At 39.3% G+C, this 27,521-nt stretch overlaps 1 protein-coding gene across 11 annotated transcripts in view; it reads right to left on the bottom strand.

The window, feature by feature from the left end:
* cdc42bpab (CDC42 binding protein kinase alpha (DMPK-like) b) overlaps positions 1-27,521 on the bottom strand; it is a 100,119-nt gene that overhangs the window by 29,131 nt on the left and 43,467 nt on the right. For 6 of the 11 annotated variants that reach the window (XM_030129018.1, XM_030129025.1, XM_030129021.1 and 3 more), the window contains exons 3-18: positions 24,952-25,035; positions 23,169-23,264; positions 20,580-20,728; positions 10,206-10,299; positions 8,700-8,900; positions 8,046-8,184; positions 7,264-7,373; positions 7,067-7,146; positions 6,146-6,324; positions 5,053-5,175; positions 4,704-4,837; positions 4,438-4,559; positions 4,223-4,343; positions 3,732-3,842; positions 1,456-1,703; positions 1,298-1,312 (exon numbers count right to left, since the gene is read on the bottom strand). In XM_030129018.1, coding sequence (XP_029984878.1) covers positions 1,298-1,312; positions 1,456-1,703; positions 3,732-3,842; positions 4,223-4,343; positions 4,438-4,559; positions 4,704-4,837; positions 5,053-5,175; positions 6,146-6,324; positions 7,067-7,146; positions 7,264-7,373; positions 8,046-8,184; positions 8,700-8,900; positions 10,206-10,299; positions 20,580-20,728; positions 23,169-23,264; positions 24,952-25,035 — 2,006 coding nt within the window. The remainder of the gene's footprint in view (positions 1-1,297; positions 1,313-1,455; positions 1,704-3,731; positions 3,843-4,222; positions 4,344-4,437; positions 4,560-4,703; positions 4,838-5,052; positions 5,176-6,145; positions 6,325-7,066; positions 7,147-7,263; positions 7,374-8,045; positions 8,185-8,699; positions 8,901-10,205; positions 10,300-20,579; positions 20,729-23,168; positions 23,265-24,951; positions 25,036-27,521) is intronic. The other 5 variants (XM_030129020.1, XM_030129024.1, XM_030129029.1 and 2 more) reach the window with 2 other exon arrangements.

Genomic DNA, 27,521 nt, shown 5'->3' with positions numbered 1-27,521 from the left:
TATTTCCTCCTCACACAGAACAGGAAGGAGATAAAAACTGGTTTTGAAAAGTCACTTAAGCTCTCAGACTAATGTAGTGGAGTAAAAACTACAACATTTGCCTCTGAAATACAGTGTAGAAGAAGTATAAAGCTGCAGAAAATTCTAGTTCAGTACAAGTACCTCAAATTTGTATCCAAGTATGTGCTTAGACACTTTCCACCACTGCCATTTTATTTAGGTGCAAACTCATCACATTCAATTGTCCCAACAAAGCCTCTGTATCCTCCGACCTTTCCTCATGTGTGGGCCAGCACACATTCCTCCACAGCCAAAAATCAAAGGCTTGGTACTAAGACCAGGTACACATTATTCAGCCCAAACACATTAATGCAGTTAGAATCTGATACAGCAGCGTGTTTGAAAATGAATTAGAAAGTAGTGAGAATAATATGTCAGAAACACCAGGCAGGAAGGTTAGGCTAGCGGGTATGAAAACAAAGCTCTAAGGCTTTCCCCTCCAAAAAAAGATTCTATTAAAATTTGATTAGACTGGCGGTTCAAAAAAGTGGGATCAGGTACCCCTAAGTACCTACCAGGGGGTCTGGGGCAGAAAAATAAGTAATGTTTCATTTTTTGGTATTAAATCTCTGTTGGTTTTTAAAACTTGGAAAAGGGCACAGAATAGTCTCTTCTATCTGGGTTGGGGATAATTTAACTATTACATTTAGGGAAGATACTTAACCCATAAAGACCCAGTGCTATTTTTGTGGCAATTACCAAGTAATTTTTTTTCTCTATTTAACCTTTCTTAAGTGATTTATCACCATTAATCATAATATTATCCTCAGTATTTTGAATTTTTTCAGTGAAAATCAGGTATTTTCCTGTATTTAATTTACGGATCATGTACTTTAATCATCATAGTGAGGTTACATTTACAGGTTATTACATCAAAAACAGAAAAGAAAAAGTGACTTTTTGAGTAAAATACATCATTAACTGAACGTAAAAGCAAGTGTCTCCAACCAGTCATCAAACTCCATGGGTTTTACTGGTGAATCAATGTTGCAGAAAATGATGGTGTTTCCACATTTACTATGGAGCCTCTGAATGTCCAAATGGGTCATATCTGATGACCACAAAAAGATGACAAACTGCATTTTACGTGAATTATTATAAAGTTATTAAACATTTTAGATCAGTAGATGGTTTTGGTCACAGGTGGATATTTGGGTCTTTATGGGTTAAAGTGACTGGAAACAACACTTCACAGTTACTACACATTAGTAACAGACAGGGGATTTACATTCATTACCTCATGCAATCATCACTGAAAAAGACAATAATGGGAACAAAATTAATATCATGATCATTATCAGTCAGATCACGAACTGCACTGTTGAAACAATGTAAGAAAACATTTAGCTTAGACTAGTGTTGCTTAACTTGGGTCGATTCTCTACGACACACTACCTCTCACGACGTGTCTTCTCCAGCTTGTCTTTGAGCATGAGGATCTCTTTCTGCAGGGCCAGTTGCTGGCTCTCGGCGTCCCTCAGTTCCTTGCGCAGGGCCTTGACCTCGGTGCCGTGCTGCCCTTCCCTGCGTGCCAGCTCTTCCTCGTACAGAAGCGTCTTCTTCTCCAGGTCCCCCCGCAGGCGGCCCACCTCTTGGGACTGATCTGCGGAAGACACAGCAGCGGAGGGGCCGACCTGCTTCAACTGGACAACAGAGAAATCAGAGTAAAAAAAAGGTGGGATCAGTAGGGTTGTCATGTAGAGATGAAGATGGAGACTAAAGTTGAACAGGCCACGCTCAATATCAAAACCAAGGGAGTGCAACTCATTTTAATTTAGGGGTCACATTCAGCCCAATTTGATCTCAAGTGGGCCGGACCACTAAAATAACAGCATAAGAGCATATAATGTCAACTCTTTTTCTTCAAGTCCAAAAAAAGTAAAATTATAGTATGAACATGTCCATGTTTACATTCATTCATTTTATATAATAACCCATAAATGATTTCAAGTCCAAAGTTTTCTCTATGCTTTAGAGTGGAAACAAGTAAAATGACAAAATGAAAATGTTTAAATTTACAAACTATCCTTTAAAAAAATCTGAACATCAACAACCTGAAATTTCTTAAGAAAAATAGGTCAATTTTAACAATATTATGCCTCAGTTTATTATTTACAAATGTGCATTACAACTTACAGATCACAGTGGCTCTACAAATACACAAAACATTTAGTAACAGAATATTATTCCAGTTGCATGTAATTTTCTTATGACATTTCAGGTTGTACATGGTTGTTCAGGTTATTTACATTTGCAGAAAGTGTTGGGTTCAAAGTAAAAGCTCAGGAATGGAGCAAAATAAATGTTTGTGTAAAAATAAGAACAATTGTACTTTCTTATACAGTACTGTACTCTCGAGAAGCTTCTGTTTATGAGGTAAACAAAGGTCTTAGCCACTGCGTGAGGAAATATGGTTGTCTAAACATGGATTAGGGATGCTAATTATCGATTAATCCATCAATCATTAGTTGGAAGTCTTATCGATTGATTAACAATTAATTGATAAGCAGCGATTTTCCTGAGAACCTGAATTTCTCTTTCAATACGGTCTATAAGGATAAAAGCTAAATATTATTTATATACTTCATAAAAAAAGCATGTCATATTCCTTAATGATTGATTTATTGAACCATTGGATACAGTCAGTGTTCCCTGTGGAATTCATCTGTTGATGTGGCGGTGTGCAATGGGGGGGATGCACACGCTTGAGTTTCGTCGGTGGGTGGGGGGTGCACGCGCATGTGTTTCATCGGGGGGGGGGGGGGCACATGCGTGTATTTCGTCGGTATGTGGTGGTGGTAGGGGGGTGTTACTCAGCCACCAGCACGCAGTTCCACCAGGGGATGTGTGCATGTTGGCTGGTGGCTGCGCATGTGCGTACGTCACTTTCTGTCGTACTTCTAATACTATGGAGGTATGGGGCAGTACAGTCCGTGCCCCTGCAGAAGTGAAAGTGAAACTTTTCGCTCATTTATCTTTTCCCCATCTCCTGAAGCTTCACAAATGCTCGACATACCTGTGGCCCGGATCGGGAGCCTGGAGGATGTTTTCATCTTCTGTCTCACTGACCGTGGACTAGACCAACCTCCAGAGAAAACGCTCCGATTCGATACCGACCCTGCATTTGTGTGTGTATTTATGGGGTGGTGCACCACTCCCACAAACAGACAGCTGGTCTGTATTTCGCTCCATCATGTCCCTAAAGCCATTCTAACTCATCAACGCCATGATCCAGTTCAAGGACCGGATATCCCAGCCGCAGCATTGCAGTGCGGACAAACTGGCAGCTTTCGGTCAGGTGTAGACGGGTGGATAAGGGCAATTAACCGACAATTAATAATTTAATCGAGCAAATTCTTATCGACAATTAATCGATAGTCGATTAATTGTTTACATCCTTAGCATGGATACAAAATATTTACAACTAAATCTGATATTAGGAAAGATTGGGTGCAAGCATTTTCTTCCCTTACACATTATGGGTCTTTATGGGTTAAATGCAGCAATGATTTCCATTTCATGAGTTCATCAGTTTTACTTCAATAACTTTGGACTACAGATCAAAAAAATAAATAAATAAATAACCTTCTTAATAACTTATTGTCAGTATTAGAAGGAAGTCACTGAACGTTTAAGGATGTATGTAAACAGGTTAATGTTTGTTGACTTACTTTAAGCCCTTCCAGCTCCTCCTCTAGTTGTCGGCTGTATTGCTCATTTCGTTCTCTGAGCTTCCGCTCCTTCTGGGCTTCGGCCGCCTGCTCCTCTGCCTGTGCCTCCATCTGATAATGGACAGTAAGTTGATACAAACATACATCAGTTTTCATCTCTTGCACTCATGTCAACACACTAGGAACAAATAAAAGAATAAAACAAACCTTTGGGAATGTTTTCAAAACAAGGCTGAGCATTCAGTTAAATTACATCTGAGGAGTATATGAATGTGTGGTACAGATACAGAGTTCGTGGTTTAATTTTTTTGCACATGACACACAACCCACAAAAACAAAACACTTCACATATTATTTCTAATTTACTACCTAACTACTTATAGATTTCTAGATAGGACACAGACTACACAGTAGAAGGAGTTGTAATTGTACATCACCAGTGAATGTTGAAAGAACAGGGCATGCTAGCAACCACGGGGAGTCTACTCTACCTCCTTCCTGGCCCTCTCAGCCTTTCGCACCTCAAGGCGGAGAGCCTCAACCTTCTGATTCTGGCTCTCCATCTCCTCTTCCTTGTCACGTAACTGGCGAGCCAGACGCTGCTTTGCTGACCTGGATATCAAATGTAATCACAGTGGTGAATATGAGTACAGGTGAGTACTGAGGTCTCATGTTTTTAAGACTTAAGGACAGGAAGTGGTTCTACCTGAGGTCTGTGAGTCTCTCATTGAGTTCTGAAAACTCCTGCATGGCCAGTTTTCTCTGGCTGTGGGCTTCTTTCAGATCTTTTGACTGAGACTTGAGCTTCTCGCTGGCCTCCAGTAGGTCCTGGAAACAAGGGAAAGTGTATCAGCATAGACAGACACTGGGATGTATACAGGTGCATCAAAGAGTACTAACAGTAGTTAATGTGACTTATTGAGACATTAACATCAGAGCTATTTATGAATGTCAACACAAAAAGAGCTATACCTTATGCATGTCATCTCTTTCCTGTGTGATGCCCCTCATCTGTTTCTCAAGAGTTTTAATGTGTTTGGAGGAGTCCTCCAGGTCCCTGCGGGCCAACGTCACATCTTCCAACTGCTTTTCCAGCTGACCTGAGTCTAATATTCACACAAAAAATGATAGAAATGAAAGGTTTTTATGAAGCTGCTTTTGAAACATGTGAGCAACTTGGTTTTCAACAATGAGATAAATGTCCTAATTCTGACTGATAAGCTAATGAATTGCTAAAATTAACAAAATAGATTAAAAAATTTTAAAAAGGGAAAAGTTGGTGATATAAATATGTCTATGCTAAATATAAAACATTTCTGACCAGCGATCTGCTTCTTCAGGATGTCAATCTCGCTCTTCAGACTCCTGATCTCCACCTCCTTGTTAACATTGAGGGGACCTTCACCTGATGGGTGCTGCAGCGCCTGAACCGTCTGTGTTGACTCTATTGCCGGACGAATAACAGGCACTAGTTAGTGTTAGTACTAGGAAGATAACAGAAATTTAAATAAAGTGTCATACATGCATGCACAAATAAGTGTAAAATTCATGCAGGTAATTTAAGCTGGTGAATGACCATTGTGTCTGTTTGCAGAACAGTGTAATGTGACGATATAGTATATTGTGTAATGACAGTTACATGTTTATCAGTTCATATTATGCTCATAGTATAATATGACAATAGTATGTATGTTTGTTGTGCTGCACAATCTTTAGGGCAACATTTTTATCATTTGGATGACTTTTTGAATTCTTCAAGGAAGAAAATATGTATGAAGACTCCATAAGCATAAGCAATTTATTTGCAGATTTTTTCCAAAATGTGCCTTATAAGGGATATTGTGGAGTGAATCAGCCGTTATTGCAAAACAACATGATCGTGTTGTACATTGTACTGCTACTATATGGTTACTTCAAAAAGAAAAAGATTAAAAAAAAACAAACAAAAAAACAAATTAACATTATTTTATTGATGTGAAAAACAATCTACACAGTTTATGATCAGAACTTGGCCCAGAACAATGGTCTGTTACATGGACATAACAGACCAGAGAAAGCTGTCATTTATCAATTGGAGTATCAACAAAGTACTGATAAATGGTTGTCAAATAAATGGGTGTAATGTTACATGGATATGAAATGACTATATCAGGATATGACATTGTGGTCATATTGCATATCTCATATGTGTGCAGACCCACCCACACAGAGTTCTATTAACTTCAACTATGACTCACATCTACAGTACAATTCAAAGTACTCCGCTTCTTGGGCAGTTAAGGATTTTCTACTACTTAGATGTTTTGGTGTCCATACTCTACACTAATCTCCTATTAATACTCTAATGTATATCCTACCAAACTATCACTCTGATTGTATAAACAATACAATGGCTTGTCCTTCTTCAGTCTCACCTTGCAATTTGCGGCTCAGCTCAAGTTTTTCCTGCTCTAGGCGGCGAATCCTCCGCTCGTAGGCCTCAGTGGCCAGACTGTCCTCCAGGCCACGCTGGACGTCTAAGTCTACTTCGTCCTGTCCTGCCTTATCTGGCTCCACCGACAACTTCCGCAGGCATCCTCGGTCTGACAGGATACTGCAGGAGAAATGGTGGGAAAATACATGAAAGAGAGAATAGACAATACAATGTAGTGAAGAGAAAAAAGTGAAGGAGGCACGAGAACAGGAGCAGCAAGTGAGGATAAAGACACGTATAAAGGTGAAAGTAAACATAATTCATCAGGAAAATGGTCAAGGACAATCAAAACAGAGTGAAATAACAGAAAAAACAGAAAGAGGGGTGGATGACAGAGATACAGATGGGTTGGGAGATGGAGGCATGTTGAGTCATGGAAGAAATTTGGGAGTTTAAGATAGACAGAAAGAGGAAGAAAGAGAAAGACAGTGGGGGCAAAAGTGGAAAGAAGGAAAGAATGGAAAGGGTCATTATCACTGGGCTGTGAAGAGATAAGAAACTAACTGGTGGGTTTGTTTCTTTCTCACGGGCAGCACTTCAGTGTGAAGATCTACAGCAAGCCATGAACATCACCTTATTAGGGAGGGAAGCTAATGCAATACTCCTACCCTTCTTTGTAAGTGATAAGAATGTTATGTGGGAAGAGAGCTGCCTGGGAAATCCATCTAATTAAAATGTCTAATCACAATTGATTATCAAAGTGTCACATTTCTCTGTTTGTCCATGTCACTCTTTAAAAGTCACAACAACTCACACCCTCTTCCTTTCTTCTGTCCACTTTGCATCATTCTGATGAGTGTTCAGCTAGACTTTCCAACAGTGATATTAAAAACAGACTGCAATCATATATTTGTTTCCTTACCATTTACTGGTGTAGGTGAAACCCACAAAGGGCAGGTGGTGGCCAGAAAAGGCAGTGTGAGATGGAGGGGGCATGGTCTCCTGAAAAAAAAAAAAAAAAAAAAAGAGTAAAAGTCCAACACTTTTTTCATATCACTAGACGTCGTTAAAAACATGAACAAGCAATGTGAAAAATTATATGTGTCTCAATGTAAATACCGAATTTTTCAGGCAGTCGTCGTCCACATCAAAGTTGGAGGTATCTGTAGGACTGCTGACCTCTGGGATATATGGGGCCTCACATGTACGAATGTTGTCCCAATCAATGCCTGAGCACATTAGAGATTGCAAGATGGGGGAAAAAGCATAATCCATGATCCATTAGTTTACTTGGGATGGGAGTGTTAATGTAATGTGATGTAAGCAGACAAATTTGTAGTTCAGAGCTTCTGCAGGTTTCAACAAGTAAAATTTATGACCTATTTTATGCTCTTACTGGCAGAAAAGGAAGAAATGAAGGAAAATTAGAGTCCCAGGATTACACAAGTCAATGTTTCACTTACATTCACTTGAACGGAACTCCAGAGAACTGCATGCATGTGAGTAATGGAATGGCTTTCTGTTTTTCATACTTGCCATACTCCTCCGTTTTTATACCAAAAATAATTAATTTGAGCTTTTTCCTACACAATGTGCAGCAAGTTTTACCTGAGCACTAAAAGTGCCACTCATGAACTAAATCTCACTTCATTTGAACCCATATTAGAACCTGATTTTAAGTCAGTACAGCTACAAGTTACCATTTAAGCTCCAGTGCATTCTGATCCAACTGCAAAATTTGTATTATGGTTATCATTCCATGTGCTTTTGTTGTACAGTGTGATCAATACAGATCTTTCCCAAAACAAGTTTAAAATCAAGCGCTGTTACTGGTTAGGCATTTCAATAAAAAGAATTTGAAAGCACTGGTAGAAACCCTAGTAGTTAAATTGAGCCAGTACCAGTAAAGAACGGGTGCTGTTTGAAGTCCTCGATGCCGTTCTGGCCCAGTCGGTGCTCCCGACTGCAAATGAGTCGACGGATCAGGTCCTTTGCCTCCTCTGACACGTCTGTTATCTGCTGTGGGAACTGGAATCGCTCCTGTAAGGAGTATGCATGTGTTTAAAGATGAAACACAATCTTGACCATGATATTATGAAGCCTTTTCGCACAAAGAGATTGTTTACACTTGGCCAAATAAGTTGACAAGTTTATAAATTTACTTTTGGTTCCATTTATTTTCTGGGAGACAAAAATTCTTCCGGTTGACTATTACTGTAGCTGTTTGTATGCTCATCCCACTATAAAAAGTACATTGGACCACATGAGCTGTGTAGCTACAGCTTGTGGAGTTGACCTGGTAAATGGGTCAGATGGAGGTTGGATCATGTTCCCACCTCACACAAACCCCTCAAGAGTTCATTTGGAACTACCTCTTGTACATGGTCTCAATGTGGTTGTTCTGAGTTGCACCCAAGCGCAATTACTGTATCCAAACTTGACCATAGAGACCACACCAAGGGGGGAGAGTGAACTAGACTTAGATTCAAACAGACTTAAAGGCATTGTGAAAGCACACTTTTTTTTTCAAGCAGCCTCAAACTCTGTGACCTCACCTTATGATTCATGATCTTTCCGTAGGTTTCCACCAGGGACTCTGCATAGAAAGGAGTCTCGCCGTACAGCATTTCATACATGCAGACACCCAGAGACCACCAGTCGCACTCAGGCCCGTACTTGCCCTTCCCGTCCTCCATAGCCTGGAGGATTTCTGGGGAGATGTAGTCTGGAGTTCCCACCGCCACAGAGGACTGGACCTAGTGAGGGGGGGCAAACAATAGTGTATGATCAATCCCAAAATCTCAGTCACAGTGGACTGCAGACTGCATGCTAATGTGAGGACTCATGATGATTAGTAACAGGCTGAATCTTGGAAATGTGGAAGATGGATACTACCACTCCACTGAGAGCAAACAACCAAACAAAGAACATATTGAACTTTCAGACCCCCACTACACAAATTCCCTCGTCTACGCTGGTTTCTATTTATTGTTCTAGATGTCAGCTCTATTATATTCAAATTGAAGCTTTCTTTCAGTCTCAAAAGGCAAAATTTGAGCATGCATATTTAGTCCTGAATATTTTTATTTAAATCCCCTCATGTCAGATATGTATAAATTACTGTTCCATTGGCAGAAGGAAAATAGATCTCACATCGTCACATGATGATGCTCTGTTAATTTCTAAAGTTGTATAAACAAAGAGAAACTTAAATAATTCAATATGTGTGTTTCATTCAAGGTGCTTTATTTGCATTTTTAATTTGCAAATAAAAACACCAAAATGACAACAATGAGAATTTTAAAAAATGTCTTGAAATACTGCCCAAAAAAGGGTTCTCACTTGGGATGCAAAAATATCTAGCAAATAATAATGTGTGTCTGCAAGCATGGAGCAAACAATGATGAAAGACATTGTTTGATGTTGTTTTGAGGTAGTGTGGGATCATGGGAGTTGCCATTTTCCACCCCAAGCATTAAGGAAAAACTGAAATGACTCCAGACATTAATAATCTGTACAGAACAGGCATACATGATGCACGTTTTATTCTCGTCACATTTGATGGTGTATAATTACACTGAACCTGAATCCATTTGACATTAATATTAAAACCTGATATTTTGTCCAGTGTTCACATATAAAGAAGATATGAAATGAAACAGCCTGCTACATTGAACAGAATCACGTATTTCTCTGAATTTGAACATGGTTGGAAACGTTACACACATCAGCAAAATATAAACATAGGCCTAGCTGTTTTGGACATGTTAATGCAAAAACCTTACATGTTTTACCTTTAACACTGAAGAACCAAACCTAGGGGGAACTCTTTGATCCTTTGCTGAAATTTTTCCTTTATATAACACCTGAGGTTTTTTTTTTTTTTTTTTTTGGTTGCTAAGAGAATTGTCTGAATCATAAACTGCAGCCTCAGCCAAGCAGCTGAACCACAAACTCCTCCTGAGAGACCCCTGGGGGTTGACAAGGAGGTCAATGCAGCTCTGGTATGTTTGCTTTGGACCGGAGGAGGCATCGGCAGCAGCAGTGTGGTAAAAGCTTACCGTCCCGTCCTCCATGAGTTTGAGGCAGGAGCCGAAGTCAGCCAGGCGGATGTGGCCGTTCATATCCAGTAAGATGTTGTCGGGCTTGATGTCCCTGAAAGAACGTTGAGGGAGAAGAGAGTCAAAGAAGAGACGAATTAGGCAAGATTTGTCAAAGAGGAGTCAAGATGAAGAAAAGTTATCTCCGTCCAAGTAAAACAATATTTATATGACATCCAAAACACACATACAAGCCTGATCTCACATAACTGCAACTCCCCTCATTATCATCAAATTAAATTACATAACCTGGGGAAACTGACCTGTCTTAACATGCTTGTAAAGCCAGTGTCTAACAATCCAGATATATTTGTGATTAAATTAAGTGTAATTTCCTCTTGTCCATTTATCAGCTGTGTGACAAATCCAAATTTCCCCCTCCAAAAGAAAGGATAAACACTGCAACTAGATGAATCTGTGTTGTGGGAATATCTGTACAGAGAGTTTTGTGAGAATGTTGGGTGCGCACTCACATTTTTTGGGGTGTATGCGTGTGAGTACATGCACAGCCTTGTTTCTGTCTGACCCCAGACACATAAGCATGTGTTCTCTTTGAGGAAGTATGCAACACACAAACCCACTCCCACAAGCTAAAAAAAAGGTCCCTGTGCCCTCTGCAGACCCACTCCCCCGTTCCTGTTTTAATCCACATTATTTGTGTTTGTGAGTGGAGACGGACCGTGGCGGGGGAGTTACTGACAACACATTCTTTGACAGATGTGTATACGGTGGCCACTGTGGACTGTCCTCACAACCTGCATCTGTTCTCCATTACTACTGCTTATGATGTGTTTACAGTATAGATACTGACTGTGGCTTGGCTGCAGTCAGTAGAATTTTCTATCTTTCAGATACAAGTTGATTTGCCTAAGGAGCTAAATGTGAGTTTTGCAACTTTCTGAAACAGCTATTTGCTAATGAAGGTCAAACCCTAAGACATAATTAATCAACTTATTTTGGGCTCTTCTTATGTCTGACACTGTCACAACCATGACTCACTTAATGAAGTGACTGATTGAAGACACCAATAATGACCATTTACAATCTTTTTTGTACATACTTTGGTATAATCCTACAACAGTAATGATACATGTAGAATTTAGGAAGAAGTCCTGCGGATGCTTATGTAGATGGAGTCTGTGCAGCAGAGATGACTTGTCATGACGTCTGTCCACCAGTAGTCACCTAATGCCCACACATCTAATTGACCCTTGAAAGTGACTGGTCAATACAGCCGTCAGCCATCTGCTTATATATGGTCAAATACCTGATTTTAATCAGACTGTCAGGAAAAATTACTACCTGAAGATCAATGTAATGAAGAAGTTTTTAGGTTACCCCAAGTCCTACTGAAAACATGGAGGGGTAGGGATCCACAACCTATACTGCAGACAGGCAGTACAGTCACAAAGTATTGAACTTAGAATACATTTTTTGTTTCTTAGGCCTTGTCAGTTGAATATTTAAAGTTAATTCATACTCATTCACATGTCTGCTACTCACTAATTCAATTCATATGGCCAGAGCACCAATGTAATGTGGAATTTTACAGAGAAATTTGTTTCATGGATTGTTTGTAGCATTACTAATGCTAGGCTACAGAGTGGATTTACGTTTTTTGATTAAATTAATCCACTTTAAACTCCAGGAATTTGTGTGATGTGTACAACTGACATTCCAATCAACTGCAAATTTAACACAGTCTGGGAAAATATGAAGATATACATCATATATTCAGGTTTGAGCTCAGCCCTGATAATTAAAATGTAACATTCTCAGGGTCAGCTCAAACAATCCCAATTAGCTGCCCATAAATACCTAACCTTTTCTGGGTCCAGAATGAGGGAATAACAGGTGAGGGCTCCGTCTACATGCCTAACAGGTAGTGTTATGGAAATGTTCAGTAGTCAGTGTCAGAATTGTTACATGTTGGGTGACTAGTTCTGGAAACCTGCATGTGAGTCTGAATGTATGGCCATAGCACATGAAACTTTTCACGTGTGCTTTTATTAGTTACTGAAAGAATCGTCTCATCCCTTGTGTTTCCACTTGGCCTTTCTTGAGTCAGCGTTATTCTTCTGAACCTGGTTAAAATTCACAGCTGAGGGGTCATAAAAACCCTAAGTCACCCCAGTGGTTACTGGTATGTACTGGTATGAAATAGAGACGTCACTGTACCCTACTATCTTGGCTATATATAGACTGTCCTTGTCTGACCATTCCACTGATTTCCCCTGAGGGCAGGCCATGTCGAGACCTGTGTCTGAGGCCCTTTTATCAACACACTCAACTGTGACACGGCTCAATACACATGGCATGGAGGGTACACAGAACACTCTTTATACAGTCAAAAACACACACATTTATACTACAAGCAGTAGCACAAAAATGTCACAGACAAATGTGTGGCTTTTGAGTTAAAAAAAACAGACAGTTGTTGCTATTTCTGTCTGGTGGTGTGAGCATGGCTCTGCTTAAAATAATAAACCACATGTCCAACGCAAACACACACACCAAAGCCTACTCATGCACTGTAATGCTAATGCTAAAAGTCAAACCTCAACTGCTGCCCACGTTCCACGACCTACACAGTTTTATGCTACTGGCACATCCTCAGTTTATCTGAGCTTTCAAAAGCCTCCTTTTTCTGCTGACTGTGGCTCCAATTAGCACTTTGCTGCTCTATTAAAACACTACGCTGTTTGTAGATAAATAGATTTGGCCTCAAACAAGCGCTGTAAAAGTGAAAATGAGGTCACATGAATTTTAGCCCATCCTGACAGACAGCAATCGATGTAGTATAGTCTCGCAAAATCAATCAATTTTTGCCAGACAATGAAGCTGCAGGAAGTTGAAGGTAATCGGTTAAAGCATGTGAGATGCTTGCATTTTTTTCCTCAAATTCTTCTCATCCACCGACAGAACTTTACTTTTGGAGGCTGCTTTTGTGAACACTGTAAACTGGCTTGAAAGACAGCTTTGATGTTTCCATCTTCAGCCAGAGGTCTTCAAAAGGCACATGTAAAAGCCCCTGTCATTTTAGAGTAGTGTTAATAGTCCCATCTCATCAGGCTGGAGCGGGGGGGGGGGGGGGGGGGGGGGTTCTCTATGTCTGTGCTTCTAAGACACCACTAAATCACTAACCTATTAAAATGCTGATTAAAGCAGTATGTGCACATATGCGACTCATGCTGTAAATGTTGGGCTGTAAAATGCATATAGAATCTGACACTTCACTTTTCAGCAAATCACTGGGTACATCACAGGTTACCTAGAAGTCTTTGTCTACTGTTCTTAGAGGACTTCCAGATTGGACAATGGGTAGACAGCATTTTGGAAATGAAACCGCATACTGTGGTGCATACATTCATTCAACCAATCTGGTATAGTATCAACTTGGAATGTCACAACAAAAAACACAAAAACAACCAATAACACATATAAGATGAAGAGAGCTCCTTAAGAGTGGAGGCAAAGGATTGAGATTTCTGAGATAAGATATTTGTCTCTCACAAAATATTTATCTTGGACAGTAAAACTTCACATAATGTAAGGTTTGAGCAAGAGAATATAAACTTGGGCAGAATCAGTGGAAAAAGCATGTGATGTGTCCTTAAGAAGCTTTTCTAATCTTTAGAACAGTTGTCAGTTCTATTTCTCTGGATGGAAAACATTAAACCTTAATGGAAAACCTCCACATTAGTCTGCAGTAATCACAGTTCAGCTCTGTAAATTCAGTATATAAACACACAAGACAATAAAAACTGTAAAGAAATGTCCACTAATACTGTACTGTTATAAGGAATATGACAATATTCTGCATGTAATAAAGGTCATGGTAGCACCAGATTCCAGACTAAAGCTTCCTCTGAATGTAAACTTTTCCAAAGAAATATGGGATATTATTCAACTTTTAGTTACTTTTTGTATGCAGTAGTGCTGCAACAACGAATCGTTGTAAAAAGAGTTGGCAACGAATTCGGCAGTCGATTCATTGGGTCTTGAGCCTGTTAGTATTGAGGCATGCCCACACACTGTATAGTGTAACAGAGGAAAACACAGAGCAGCATGGCTGGGGCTTTGGATGCTGGGCCAGATTATTAAGGTTAGGTTTAAATTATGTCCGCGGTAGCCATGGCAACCCCGTTTGCCCAAAACGTAGTGTATTATTTACAGGGGTTGGACAAAATAATGGAAAGACCTTCTATGATGCCACAATGTTAGGTGTTTCCATTATTTTGTCCAACCCCTGTATGTAGTGTTTATGTAACAAAACTTGAACATGGAGGAAAAAACATGATCAAAATCCCATGGCGCACTACGTTGGGAATATGAGTAGAACCTTGATTTTTATTTTTTCACATTTTAGAGATTTTTTTTTTTTTTTTTTTTTTTAATAAAGGCAAAAACCAGAATATTTTACATTTATAAACAGGGTCACGGTCTTGTGTTTTATCTTTAGAAACTACTTACAAGTTACCAAGTAATTTAAGTAACATTAAAGACTAAAGCTAATTTCACACTGGGTACAAATTCCACAACTGCTTTTATTGTGTAAGGGTCCAATCTGTATTCCTTCCCTGGTCTAATGACTCTTTTTAGTAGGTTAGAAAACCTGGATATAAGTGTTAATTTTTGGTTACATTTTTATTTTCTGCTCATAGTAGCCATCAAACCTACCAGTGTCATGTTTCCAGCACTCATTTTCTGAAATTTGTGTGAGCAGGCTCTACATTACACTTGACAACCTCTGCGCACTGGATCTGGATCACCTTAACGGGAAGTGTACACCTTACAAATCATGAATGACACTTGGCCTAGACTGTCTTAGCACGTGGGTGTGTGTATGTGCATGCATATACAGAGGTGTCTCTACAGCTGAAAGGCCTTAATCTGCTTTGGAGACTTCTGTTTTGCCAAAGACCAGACAGCACGCGCTGACCCTTGCCTTGTTGGATATATTAGTGTGTGGCAGCCAAACAGCATGATGGGGGTAAGGGAGGGGGCAGTGTTAGTGTTGCTACTGATGAACCATTTTGCAGTTGGTGAAGTATCTGTCTGCCACTGCTTATTCCTTTCTGTACCTCTTTCAAAGACCCTCTCCTTTTTCTCTGATGTTTCAAGTTATTCACCTCTCTTCATCATCATCTTTCTTTCTGCTTTTCTCTGACGATGAGTTAACTCATGAGGGCAGCCACACTGACAACTTCAGCTAATTCATAGCACTAGAGCCACATCACATCAACCGCTGCACTCATAAAAAGCACAGAAAGACTGTGATGCTAAGCGATGCTAGGCTAGGCTAGTCAGTGTGGCTAATTGGGCTACTGTGTCACAGGGCTCCTATGGTCTTAAGGAGCAACGCAGAGACGAAAATAGGGGAGGTAATCTCTTCTAAGACCACAGCATCCATCTGTGAGGGCCATCTGGACTCCACCTTATAACACACACACACACAGACACACACACACACACACACACACACACCATTGCCTGCAGCAAACCTGGAAACCACACAGACAACGCATGTCCACATGGCTGTAACCAAGCGTTTGTTGACTAATGATTCAAAGAACGGCTGCCTATGTGACTTCTGGCATCATTTGACACTCACCACCATTCTCATTGGTGTCTGATTTATAAATGGGTTAATTGTTTATGAGATTATGATAACGACATGTTTTTCATTAGTTTATATTTGTCTTTTGTTTAGACTTTATTTTTAATTAGTTTATTTTCATCTAGTTTCAGTTTTGCTTTTTTTTTAATACTTTACTTAGTATTTCTTTGTCATCTGTTGTATTTGTTAAAAAGGTCAGTGCATGTATTGTGTGACATTATCTCAATAAAACATCACATAAAACACTATAAAGATAACAGAAATAGGACCACAAAAGATGTGTATCAGTCACTGGGTTTAGGTGCGTTAATAGTTTTATGTATGAAAAAAACTGATGGATGACACTAAACACATTTCATCTATGATTATAGCTTACTTTAGTTCACACAATACCGTGTTTCACTCCCTTCTCCTTTGGTTATTTTATTAGTTTTCATTAATTATAACCTTGGATGTGTGTCCAATTTGATCCACCTCAACAACACCTGACACCAAAAAAGTTAGTGATATTTAATACTGGAGAGGAAGCTCTTTGATAAACGATGAAGTGCGTGTGCGCATGTGTGTCATTCTCTCTTGGATCAGTGGACTGTGAAGAGACACATGGCACTGATCAATAGTAAAAAAAACACATAAGGCTAAAATCAATAGAACAACAAAAGCACACACACATACGTGCATAATTGCACAGTAAGTGTACAGTAGGATGAACAGATGTTGACTGTCACATGACTATTTTATGTGAGTAGGGAAAACTATGATGCTTCCTCTCTCAATTAACACAAATACCCTTTCTCATTATATCCACACACACACTACTGTCCCTTTGTACCAACCCCCACATCTCTGCTCATTCTATCAGATTCACCCTTATCTAACATGGTGTTTCCAACACACACGCACGCACGCACACACACACACACACACACACACACACACTGACCCATTCTTAGGGCAGACAGATGTGGTGCAAAGGAGCACAAAGCCATGCTGAGTTGGCCTATTGAAACGTTGGCCAGGCCCCTCTGGGAGGCCATGCAGATCACTGACCACTGAATAAGTGAACATACACACAAATACACACCCACAGTCTTCCTAACACACTCTGTCTCAAGGGACTTGGCTGAAGGGGGACAGAAGGTTGACCTGAAAGCTCTTGTGCTCTTTAATTCTTTCATCTGGGCTCTTTTCAACTTCATCAGTGTCAACGGGATTGGAAACATATCATTTGAATTTTAAAGTATTTGACCACTGTGGCAAGGTCAGACACTTCAGAAAAGAAAGACGGGAAAAAAACAGACACTGAAAGGGTGAAAATGATATAATTCAGATTACATATCACTAAGATTAGCTGCACCAAAAAGTCAAGTCGGGTTGGCCTTATGAGATGTTGTTATACTTTATTATTGATGGCAAAGCAAATCAATATGATGCAGCAGCTTGTAGTGCAGATACTTTCCTACAGAAGTTCCTTACAAACCAGCACAGTGCACAATATGAGCCATTGATGTCAACATAATGAATGTCTAGTTGAGTGTTTGTAGGATTATAATTGGTTACCCTTATTAAAAAAAAGAAAAAGAAAAAAAGGAGGAGTCCTGTTTGATAAAATACACTGCTCCTATGCCTCTAAATATTGCATCAGAGTATGTAAACTCTCTTGTATTTTAAAAGTCTTCATCAAGCATAAATTTGAAGAGGAACTCAAAACACAAGTATCTCAAGATGACGGTGCAGTACATATGTGCCATCTCTAAAATATGCAGAGAATGCTGCTGGAAAAATATAATCTGATTCTTCTTCACATGGTGCCTGAGGCTGTGTGAGAATGTTGATTATATTCATGTCTTCTGGGTCTGTCAGAAGATTATGATGTTTTAGAGTGAAGTATGGGAAGAGTTCAAGAATAATTTTAGTTTATGAGTTACATAAACCATGTGCAATTCTATATTTAGGCCATATGACACAGGGAAATGTTAAACATTATGACCAATACCTTATAAGATGATCTAAGGTCATACTAAGAGTGTCCAAGATAGCAATTACATGGAAATAGCATGAAGATGATCCTTCAACTCTGGAACTCCTTTGAAGAGATATATGATATAAAAAGAAGAGCAAATTTTGAGAATCCATCAGACTGAACATGTGAGTCAAAAATAGAGGAAATGAACTGCTTAAACCCATCACAAAGGCAATACTAAACCCCCGTAGCTATGCAACAGCTGAGATGGATTCAGATGTACTACTATCTGGACCATCTGTTGTTGTACTATTTGTTAAAGGTTCAATATGATGAATAAGCCTGTATGAAGCATGTGCTTGAGAGTGGTTGTTTATTGGTGATAACCGATTCCATTAAGTTGAAAAATCGCTGTTTTACACTTTAACAATTCAACAGAAACAAAAGAGAGGTATTGAAGAACTTGGCAAAGACCATAAAGATTGGGCTGTAATTTGTAATGTTCACATTTCTAAGCCAATTTCTGAGTCATTTAATATTCAAACACGAAGGTTTAGTATCAAACACCTGTTCTGCAGCATGTAGATAACACATTTGAAACTAGCAGCCAAAATCAATATGGCTGAAATCTTGTATAGTGGTTCAAGTAATTTTATATCACAGTAACACTATGTGTCATGAAGGGGTTATTCAATAAATTCAACAAACAAATGGTTTAAAATAACCATATATCTTCCTATTTAAGTAATTTCTTCTCTTACATGTTAGGAATTTACATAAAATCAAAAATAACTGATTGCCATGAGATGATACTCAGAGTAAAACCAAAGATTTAAAACAGAAGGTTCTTCAAGGTTCCAAATGAATACAGTAAGTGTCAGAACAAACCAGAGCCTGGTAATCATCAAAGTCCTGCTTCAACTGAGACCACCATTTCTACTGGCTTTAACATGCACCATACCATCACATTGCCCAATGCTAGTGAGAATTGTAAAAGCAATAGTGCATTATATCCAGAAAAACAGCCCTACCCCAGTATATATGTCCAAAATGACAGATGTGATGACATATCACAGTAACGGGCTAAAGCGACCAATACAGCATCTACTTATATAAGTCCTTGATTTAAAATCTGAACTTTCCCAGGAGAAACTGTCATTATGCATCATTATATACATGTCATCGAACATGTGCCTCAAGAGAAAAATTGCTGTGCAGCCACACCCTGCTGATTTTTATTTGTAATTAGTGGCCTGGATGGTGCAACTGAAAGTGAGCATGAACACAGTGTAGTTGCTGTTCAACTTAATAGACATTAGAGTCTTTAAATTATAGGGATAATGTATTGTCCTGTAACTTAGTCATAAGAGCATGAAACACACCAGACACAGACACAAGATTACTAAGATAAACACACACCCTCACACACGTGCACCAGAAAACACACACTCATCAGACCAGCCCTGCCAGTAGGACCCACCCTCCTCAGGGGACCGGCTCAGCTGTCTCCACCCTCTACAAAGCAAAGTCTATGAAATCTCCCATGAGATGGAGGAAACAGGGAGAGCAAAGGAGGAATTTTAGGGGTGGGGGGGCTGGTTGGTACATATGGGGGCGAGGTAAAAGCACCACACCCCCCACCCACACACATACATATCTCATACCCCCTCATTACTGTCCCAAAGTGTCCACAAGGGGACTTAAAGAGAAACGGCGCTGTCCCCTCCTCCTTGTCCCTTTTTCCTTTTCATGCGGTGCTCCAGCTCTGCCAGCCCCCGCCCACGGCCCCCAGATAACACCATGTAATTAGTGGCTCCCCACTCTCTCCTCTTTCTGTACTTATACATTTAGATCTACATGTCTCTATAGCTGTGTTGCCTTCTCTAAAGTCTGCTGAACAAGAGACCACTGCAACAACGGGCACACCCAAAAAGAAGTCACCCCCTCCTTCTCCTCCTCCTCCCCTTCCTTTCTGCTTTATCTCCCCCTTTTGTGGCCCTCACTTGTTGTCTATCCATCCTTCATCTTTCCCTCCATCCATCCTCAAGAAAAAAATCGCTGTCACAAGTCCCTAGTGAAAAAAAGGGACGCTGTAATTATGCTAACATGCTGATGTGACCACTTCCTGTCTGGCATAGTTTAACTTCCTTTTTCCCAAGGGCATCTTCAATGGCTGACAGATTCTTTTTGGCATTTACACCAGAGGAGTAAATGGTTTTTAAAGGGTCTGCAGCCTGTGAATAGTCCGTTTTGAGGTGGTTTGTGTTAAATTCCATGAAATGAGTGAGAGTGACTGCGGTGTCTGTAACTGGAAACAGGAGGGGAAGCCATAAGCACTGACATGACAACCAACTCTGGAACGACACCACTTGGACTGCAAAAGTTAATTTCTAATGCATTAAAATCCTGCCTCTTTCACACACAAACAAACCTAACCTCAGATGGGTATGAACACCAGGAAAGTGATAACAGACAGCAACACAAGCTAAAATACTCTATTATTATTACTCTCAGTGATGACTGAAGACAAACATGCACACACGCACTGTTAAAGTTTCATTTATTTTCATTTAACTGCAGTGACTCCCCACAGTTGAAAAACTGCCCACACAGCGAGAATAATGTAAATCCAATCCACTGAACGTCCATCATCACGTTTTAGTGTACATGCTGTTCCTGTCCAAAAAAATAATTACAGACACACGTTCAAATGTTTATAACTCCAGACAGATGTTCACACACACACGCTCACCTGTGGACGTAGTGTAGCTGGTGAACAGAGTCTATGGCCACGACCATCTCAGCCAGGTAGAACTTGGCCATTTCCTCCGGCAGCCGGTCCTCAAATTTACTAAGCAGAGTCAGGAGGTCACCACCCACATAGTAGTCCATGACCAGGTACTGGAGACAAATAGACAAGAAGCATGAGCTACACAGCTGATACACTACATAAATACAGGATAATCGATTACAGGAAGTGGAAAACAAAACAGAATCAAAGCAGCAATGGTTTTAAGGTGACTGGACAGATCTCTGCTCTGTTGCACAGGTATTAGTCTGACCTCCCATCACCAGTAACAATGCAAAAGCAAGTTTCCTACAATAACTTCTTTGCTGAGGTGAGTTTTCCAATGGACAGGGACACAAGTATGTTCAAGTTATAATTACATTTTCTGTTGCCATCTCACTGGTTAATCCCAGAGTCAATTTTGAGTTTTAATAACTGCTTACATGGCTATAGTTAGACATGTTAAGCATGTCTATAATGCAAGTTATCTCTCCATTGTAGTTGGCAAATCAAGATATACACAAGTTTGTTGAACCATGTTTAAATTACAGCTTCAAATCTACACTATGCACAGTGAAAGTGTGATAGTTAAATATATATATATATATATATATATATATATATATATATATATATATATATACATATATATATATATATACATACACACACACACACAATGGAAGAGGCACAAGCATTTTTCAAAGATGTTTTGAAAAACGATAACTAGGCTACTTCAGATGAAGGATGTTTTAGTATTTTGAATTGTTCAGTTTTTATTATGGTACATCAGGGCTGACCAATATGTCTTTCAGGGTCCAAAATGGATTATTAATAACCAAGGACATCAACAAGTGATATGTGTTATTAGTTTAAAATTGAAAATGGAAAATCTTGGTGTCAAATTTTAGAGTAATTCAACACAAAGCATATTTATTCCCTTTGTGCCTGGCAGCAGCAGCCACGAGGTATAATGGGACAAATCCCAGTGGCTAATTGTTTTTAGCCTTTCTTAGTTACCAGTGTTTTGGTCTTTCACTGTCCAGTGTTACCTGTTGCTCTTACAGGTAGTCCATGCCTGGAGGATGTGTTTACACATGCTTGAATCCACCTGAACTCACTATGCTGTTCACGATTACGGATTTCGTACTTCTGCTGTCAGACGGCCAAATGAGTATGAAATACTCATTTACTTTCTTCATGTAAATACTGCATGTTCATCAGTAGCCCCCTCTAAGATATGACATAACCAGTAATTACTGAAGATTATTGTTGCTTGAAATCCTCATTCCTAATCGTCATCTTTTATACTGAACTAGAGGGTTAATAAATAAGTTCATAAATTAATCTTTTCTAATTTTAGTCTGGAGTGTTGAGTCTACTATTTGTTATATTTCTCTTATCAGTGCTATTACTTTATTTTAATGAATTAGAATAAATAACAAAACTGGTAACTGTAAAAATGTTGATAATTTGTGACAGCTTATAACACATGTACATATTGTAGGACTTCCATTTTTTTATGTTATGTTATGTATGTAAAATCCATCTTCTGGAATTATTTTGTCATTTAAAGTCAAAAGAATTCCTCAAGTGCCTTTAAATAATATGACACATTCATGCTTAAGCTAACCACTATTTTTTCTGACATCTCAGTGTGCTTTATCTCCCCACCCACACTGCTACCAACTGAGATGTACATCCATTTCTAGCTACTGACCCTTAAAACCATCGCCGCATAATCTATTAGTTATGGGCTAGGCTGCATTTCAGAGAATAAAAGATCAGAGATGTTCGATTTTAGGAGAGCAGTAAAGGAAGGCAACAAAGAAAGATGAAAATATGTCTTTATCCTGCACTCTTACCCCTGCTCTTACTTTTTCTCACAGTATTATTACTCTAGAAGGAGCAGTGAGGCTGCAAGTGCTTAAATAGTTCCTAACTTTTTAAAGCTTTCCTATAAATAGAAACATGCATGGGCACTGTACAGTTTTTTTTTTTTAAACCTTGGGGAGTGTCCAGAGTAAAGCATCTGTTGTGAGAATGTGGGAAATGGAATGGCTAGCGGTCCTGGCATCTGAACCCGGGGTCAGGGTGAGAGGACTGTCATGTTGGAGTCATGTTGGAGGAGAAAGCGGTATCTCCAGCAGCCACTGAAAGCACCACTCCAAAGCCATTCTTTTACTTTTATATAGAAATGTTGTGTTTGGCTCGGGTTGCATCTGTTACCCAATGTCCTACAACTCTTGATCTGTTGTGTTTGTGGGATGAAATGAATGTGCTGGTCAGTGTGGCAGATTTGCAGCCATCATACAGAGGTGGTACTGTATTCTAAAAATGAACTGCTGAGTGAGAGGCTGAAAATGACAGGTGGAGCTGCTTTGAGACTAACAGTAGAAAACTGTGGGCATGCCTTTGTATCTTAACATCTATGGTTTGATAGTGCACAAACATTGCACATAAAGCAAGAATTTTTGGAGACAACCAGCAGCTGCGGGAAGAACAAGGATACAGAATATGGATCAAGAGAAGAGGCCGACACGCATATCTTACCAAGTTATTGTCGTCCTGGAAGGCATAGTGCAGAGTGGTGATCCACTGGCAGTCCCCATTAACTAACACGTCACGCTCCTCCCGAAAACATGCCGTCTGGAGAGAGACAACACATTTTATAATCAGACATTATAAAAAGACATTCTAGTGTTTTGTTTAGACATTTCCAGCAGAAAAATCAATTACTGCCATCTATATGTTCTAGTATGTACAGTGTTCTCTTTAGGTTTGAAGGACTTCAGTGCTGCGTTGTTTTTTGTGGGGCAGAGATTAGCTTTAGTGTTTGACTTCTACGGCTTTCTCCCACTCAGTCACACATTCATTTTAACTTAGCCCATCATACGGTGCTTTACAGAGAACACATGTTGTTTGTAGACTCTGTCAGTACTAGTGTTGCTCAACTTTCACCTGCATGAGTTTTGGTAATCATTCATGACATCTACAAGTCTTTCACTTATAAGTGTAAAAATAACAAAGCTATATGTTGCAGATTGCCAAATTGGATAATTATATCAAGCTGTGATTTTTTTTTTTTTTTTCACCTATGACCCTGCCCCAGGAGTGAGCATTATGCCCATATAAACATCTCTAGTGTAGAAAAGACAATGTGAAGAGCTGGTTATCACCCTGTCTTCACTCAACATGTTCTTTTTTGTTTGTTTTTTTTAATTTAGTGGCAGCAAAACTTGTGGAATGACCAAACACTTTTAGTTCTGACAGACTACAGAATAAAAAATGCACCCAAATGCCTACTGATAATGAAACTAGAAAGTACTCATATTGCAAAGTAGTTGTTGCATACCATCTTAAGCTAGTTTTCCCATTTAAAATTGTATTTGGTATTGGCAAAACACACAATATAATCTCATTTCAGACTTCTATATGGTCAGGGCTCAGTATAGTTTGCAGTTTAGGCTTATAATGGTTTTGAAACCCCTGATATTACCACAGTGTAAACTGAAATAAAACTTGGCTTTACACTTATAAACAGCGGCTCATTTGTGAAATTGAAATACAGGCATTTTCACAGATAGTGTAACCTGCTTTCTACAGACCCTGTTATTTCTCAGCTTTACAAAAGAAAACAACTCCTCCAGCTGCAGCATCCGGTGTCACTGATATAATGACAACCTTGGTACAAAGTTTTGGTTGGAGTAGATGACTGGGGGGCATGAGTTTTCTTGGTGACCAGCTTCTCATGTGATGTACAGATAATCAGTGCCACATACGCTTATGTGGTTTAACCGCATGCCTTAATTTGAGCCAGGTTTTCTGTCAAACTCAAATTTCCTAATATTGTTTTATGAATGGTAACTCAATTTAGCAAGTAAATCAACACTACATCCAAAACTGACACCTTAACTTGTGCTGAAAAGGAAGGAAAGTCAACTAAATGCAAGCGTGTAACATATCCTCTGAGTTTTGATGTTAACCGACTACAGTGGATCTGTCGTTCTACAGCATTTCTCATGTCCAGCTTTTTGCACACACACAGCAGGGAACACTTTTGGCCTATGACGTATGAGGCATGAAGGTCTGAAAACCCAGGGGACGGACAGGAATGTCAGACTGTCAGGGAGAGGTCGATGAGAAAAACATGCATCAGCAGCTCAATGTGGCTCAGGCGGTGACATGTTCTGCAAGCGTCTTGTCAATGAACTCCTGATTTGGGGAGCAGATGAGAACTGCGGGCTCTTTTAATGGCAGACTTTTAAACAATTCATTGTCTTTTGCAACTGTTTATCGCCGACAACACATTGACCAAGTATCGAAGGACACTCACCTCAGCTCGCTTCAGCATCTCCCACTTGTTCAGAATCTTCATAGCGAATACCTTGTCAGTGTTTCTCACTTTTACGACTGCAACCTGCACAGACAGTAGAAGAGATAGTAGGTTAAAAGATTTTTAATCATGTCTGTGGCAGCAACGCCTGCAAAGAAATGAGAGAAACATTAACAACACAGCCCAAGAGGAAAATATAAAGATTAATTTGTGATTTTTTTTCAGCAAAGTATCTGCACATTTCTTTGTCTTATCATGTTTCCAATACTAAAAGACGTGACTGAAATAGTTTAAATATTTTCAATTGCTATTCATTAAAAATGATGTGTAAACATAAAGTTACAAAAGGACAGTAACAGCTGTTCAATCATTGCAGTATTTACTCATTATCTGATTTTCCTATGCAAATCAGTGGTACATCCCCATAGAAAAGATGGGAAAAGGAACCACTGCTAGAGAGGCTAGAAAGAGGAGGAAATTAGCCGTCACTCAGAAATTATTTAGCATACAGAGGGTACAAAACAGCTGCTGGAAGATGAAAAGGAAACTGAAAAGGAAGGAGCCAGTGGAAAGGACAGAAGGTGGAGAGGGCAGACTGGAGGAGTGATGGCAGTGATCACAATCTCCATTAATATATGACATGTAAAATTTAAGGACAGAGAAATACTTCAACAGCACATAAATACAGATAAGTAAACAGACGAATAGGAGTCTGTCCATGTGCAAGCTATCCAGTCCATGCAACAGAAGGGGTCTGTAGTCTATTAAACAAGCTGGGGAATGCTGCTAATGCAATACAATGATAACATTCCTGCAATGTTTGGATTTCCCCTAGTGATCCCTCACCAGAGGAGAGGAGGAGTGGAGGAGGAAGAGTGAAGGACTGGGGTTCGGGTGGAGAGGGGAGGGGAGGGAACAGTTCTTGGCAAGACTGGCTGTTTTTGTCCTTTCCTCTCTGTTCCTTCATCTTATCCTCCCTCTCTGACTTGATGAGGTCTAAAATCTCCTTCGATAGAAGCTCAAACATGTAGCCAAGGCCATATTTGCGTTTCAGATTTACCCAATGCATCAAGCAGTGACATAATGTCTAATGATGGCTGATTTCTCACGACTCAGCCTGATACCATATCTTTAATTGAGTTTGCCATTGGAAACCCAGCATCTCTCTAGGCCTGTCACAATTATTACATAATTACCTTACAACAGTTATATCAGCTAACCAATTGTAATTCTCTTCATTAATCTGTATAAAAACATCTGGATGACGTCCATAGAGATGTCACTTCCACATTAATCTCTACTGTTTGAGATGTGAATGGTGCTCTTTAAATAACATCACTACCAAAAAAAAAAAAAAAAAAAAAAACAGGCCTCCAACAAATAAGTAAAATATTCTTACAAAGAAAGAGACTGTCTTATAATTACAAAAAATAAATAAGATGTCAGTGAGGTAAAGTTTCTTGGCTAGATTTCTGAAAACTATCTGGGACCTGACTGGAAAAAAAACTTTCAAAATTAAAGCAAATGTGCTTATTGCAAAGTAATGAAAACATACTTGTTTTTGCCAGACTTAATAGTCTAAATAATGAGAAGCTGTACCTTAAAATAAAGAAAACAAACTTAGCTTTGCTGTGATATTATGTAAACCACAGTTGCTTGTTACTGGTTAAATCTAGTTAAAAATTATCTTAAATATTTTGAGACAAAGTTAGGTATACTTTAGATTACTTTTCTAACGAAAAACAGGCCTAACAAGATGGTATTACTTCTGAGAACAGAAATATGACTAATTTCTAAGACACAAGGGATTTTACAGTGTTCAAAGACTTTTGCTGTGTATTGATAGCTGTCATTAACAAACATTTCTCTGTATATCTAAGCTATTAAACACAAATCTGAGCAATTTTAAAAACTCTTGAAGATAAAATGAAATGTGATTTTTGTTTTTGCTTGTTTTCAATACTCATGATTCACATTCTCCATTAGGTGTTCTGTATGCGTAGAAGTTATTTATTGCTGGACTTATACTTTACTAATCACATAAAATGAATATAAATAGGACAAACCTTTAATTGCAATTAATCATTTATATGACAATTTTTCATCAACTTTAGTGAGCACCCAACCTCTAACACTAACATTGCTGGTTTTAGGTGCTGGTCTTAGTGAGCACCCCTAGGCACAGACTCCTAAAGGGAGCATTCTAACAGGCAGGATGCTGGTGCACACTGTTCCATTCACCAGAGCTCCACAATGTCACACACCGCACCAATTCTCTGCCTGCTCACTGACAATGAAAGGATGAAATCAAAACATCCTGCACTCAAAGCTCTCTCGCCTCCCTTTTTGACTCCAGTATTTTTCTGTACTCTGCTTTCCTGTGTCTGTTTTTATCTGCATCTCAGTCTGCTGTCTCTGTCTCTCTCTTTGGCTGTTTTTAACTCTGTTTGTCTGTGACTCTGTTCCCGTATCTCAGTCTCTGCTCTATGCTGAGTTTTGTGAAAAAGAAAAAAAAAAAAATCCTTGAATGGCTCCATGCAATCATAACCTTATAAATTTTCATGAGGCCT

This window comes from Sphaeramia orbicularis, chromosome 24, assembly GCF_902148855.1.
Source record: "Sphaeramia orbicularis chromosome 24, fSphaOr1.1, whole genome shotgun sequence".
In the NCBI taxonomy this organism is placed as follows: domain Eukaryota; kingdom Metazoa; phylum Chordata; class Actinopteri; order Kurtiformes; family Apogonidae; genus Sphaeramia; species Sphaeramia orbicularis.
Note: the sequence above shows the minus strand (reverse complement) of the source record. Positions and strands in the feature narration are given on the sequence as shown.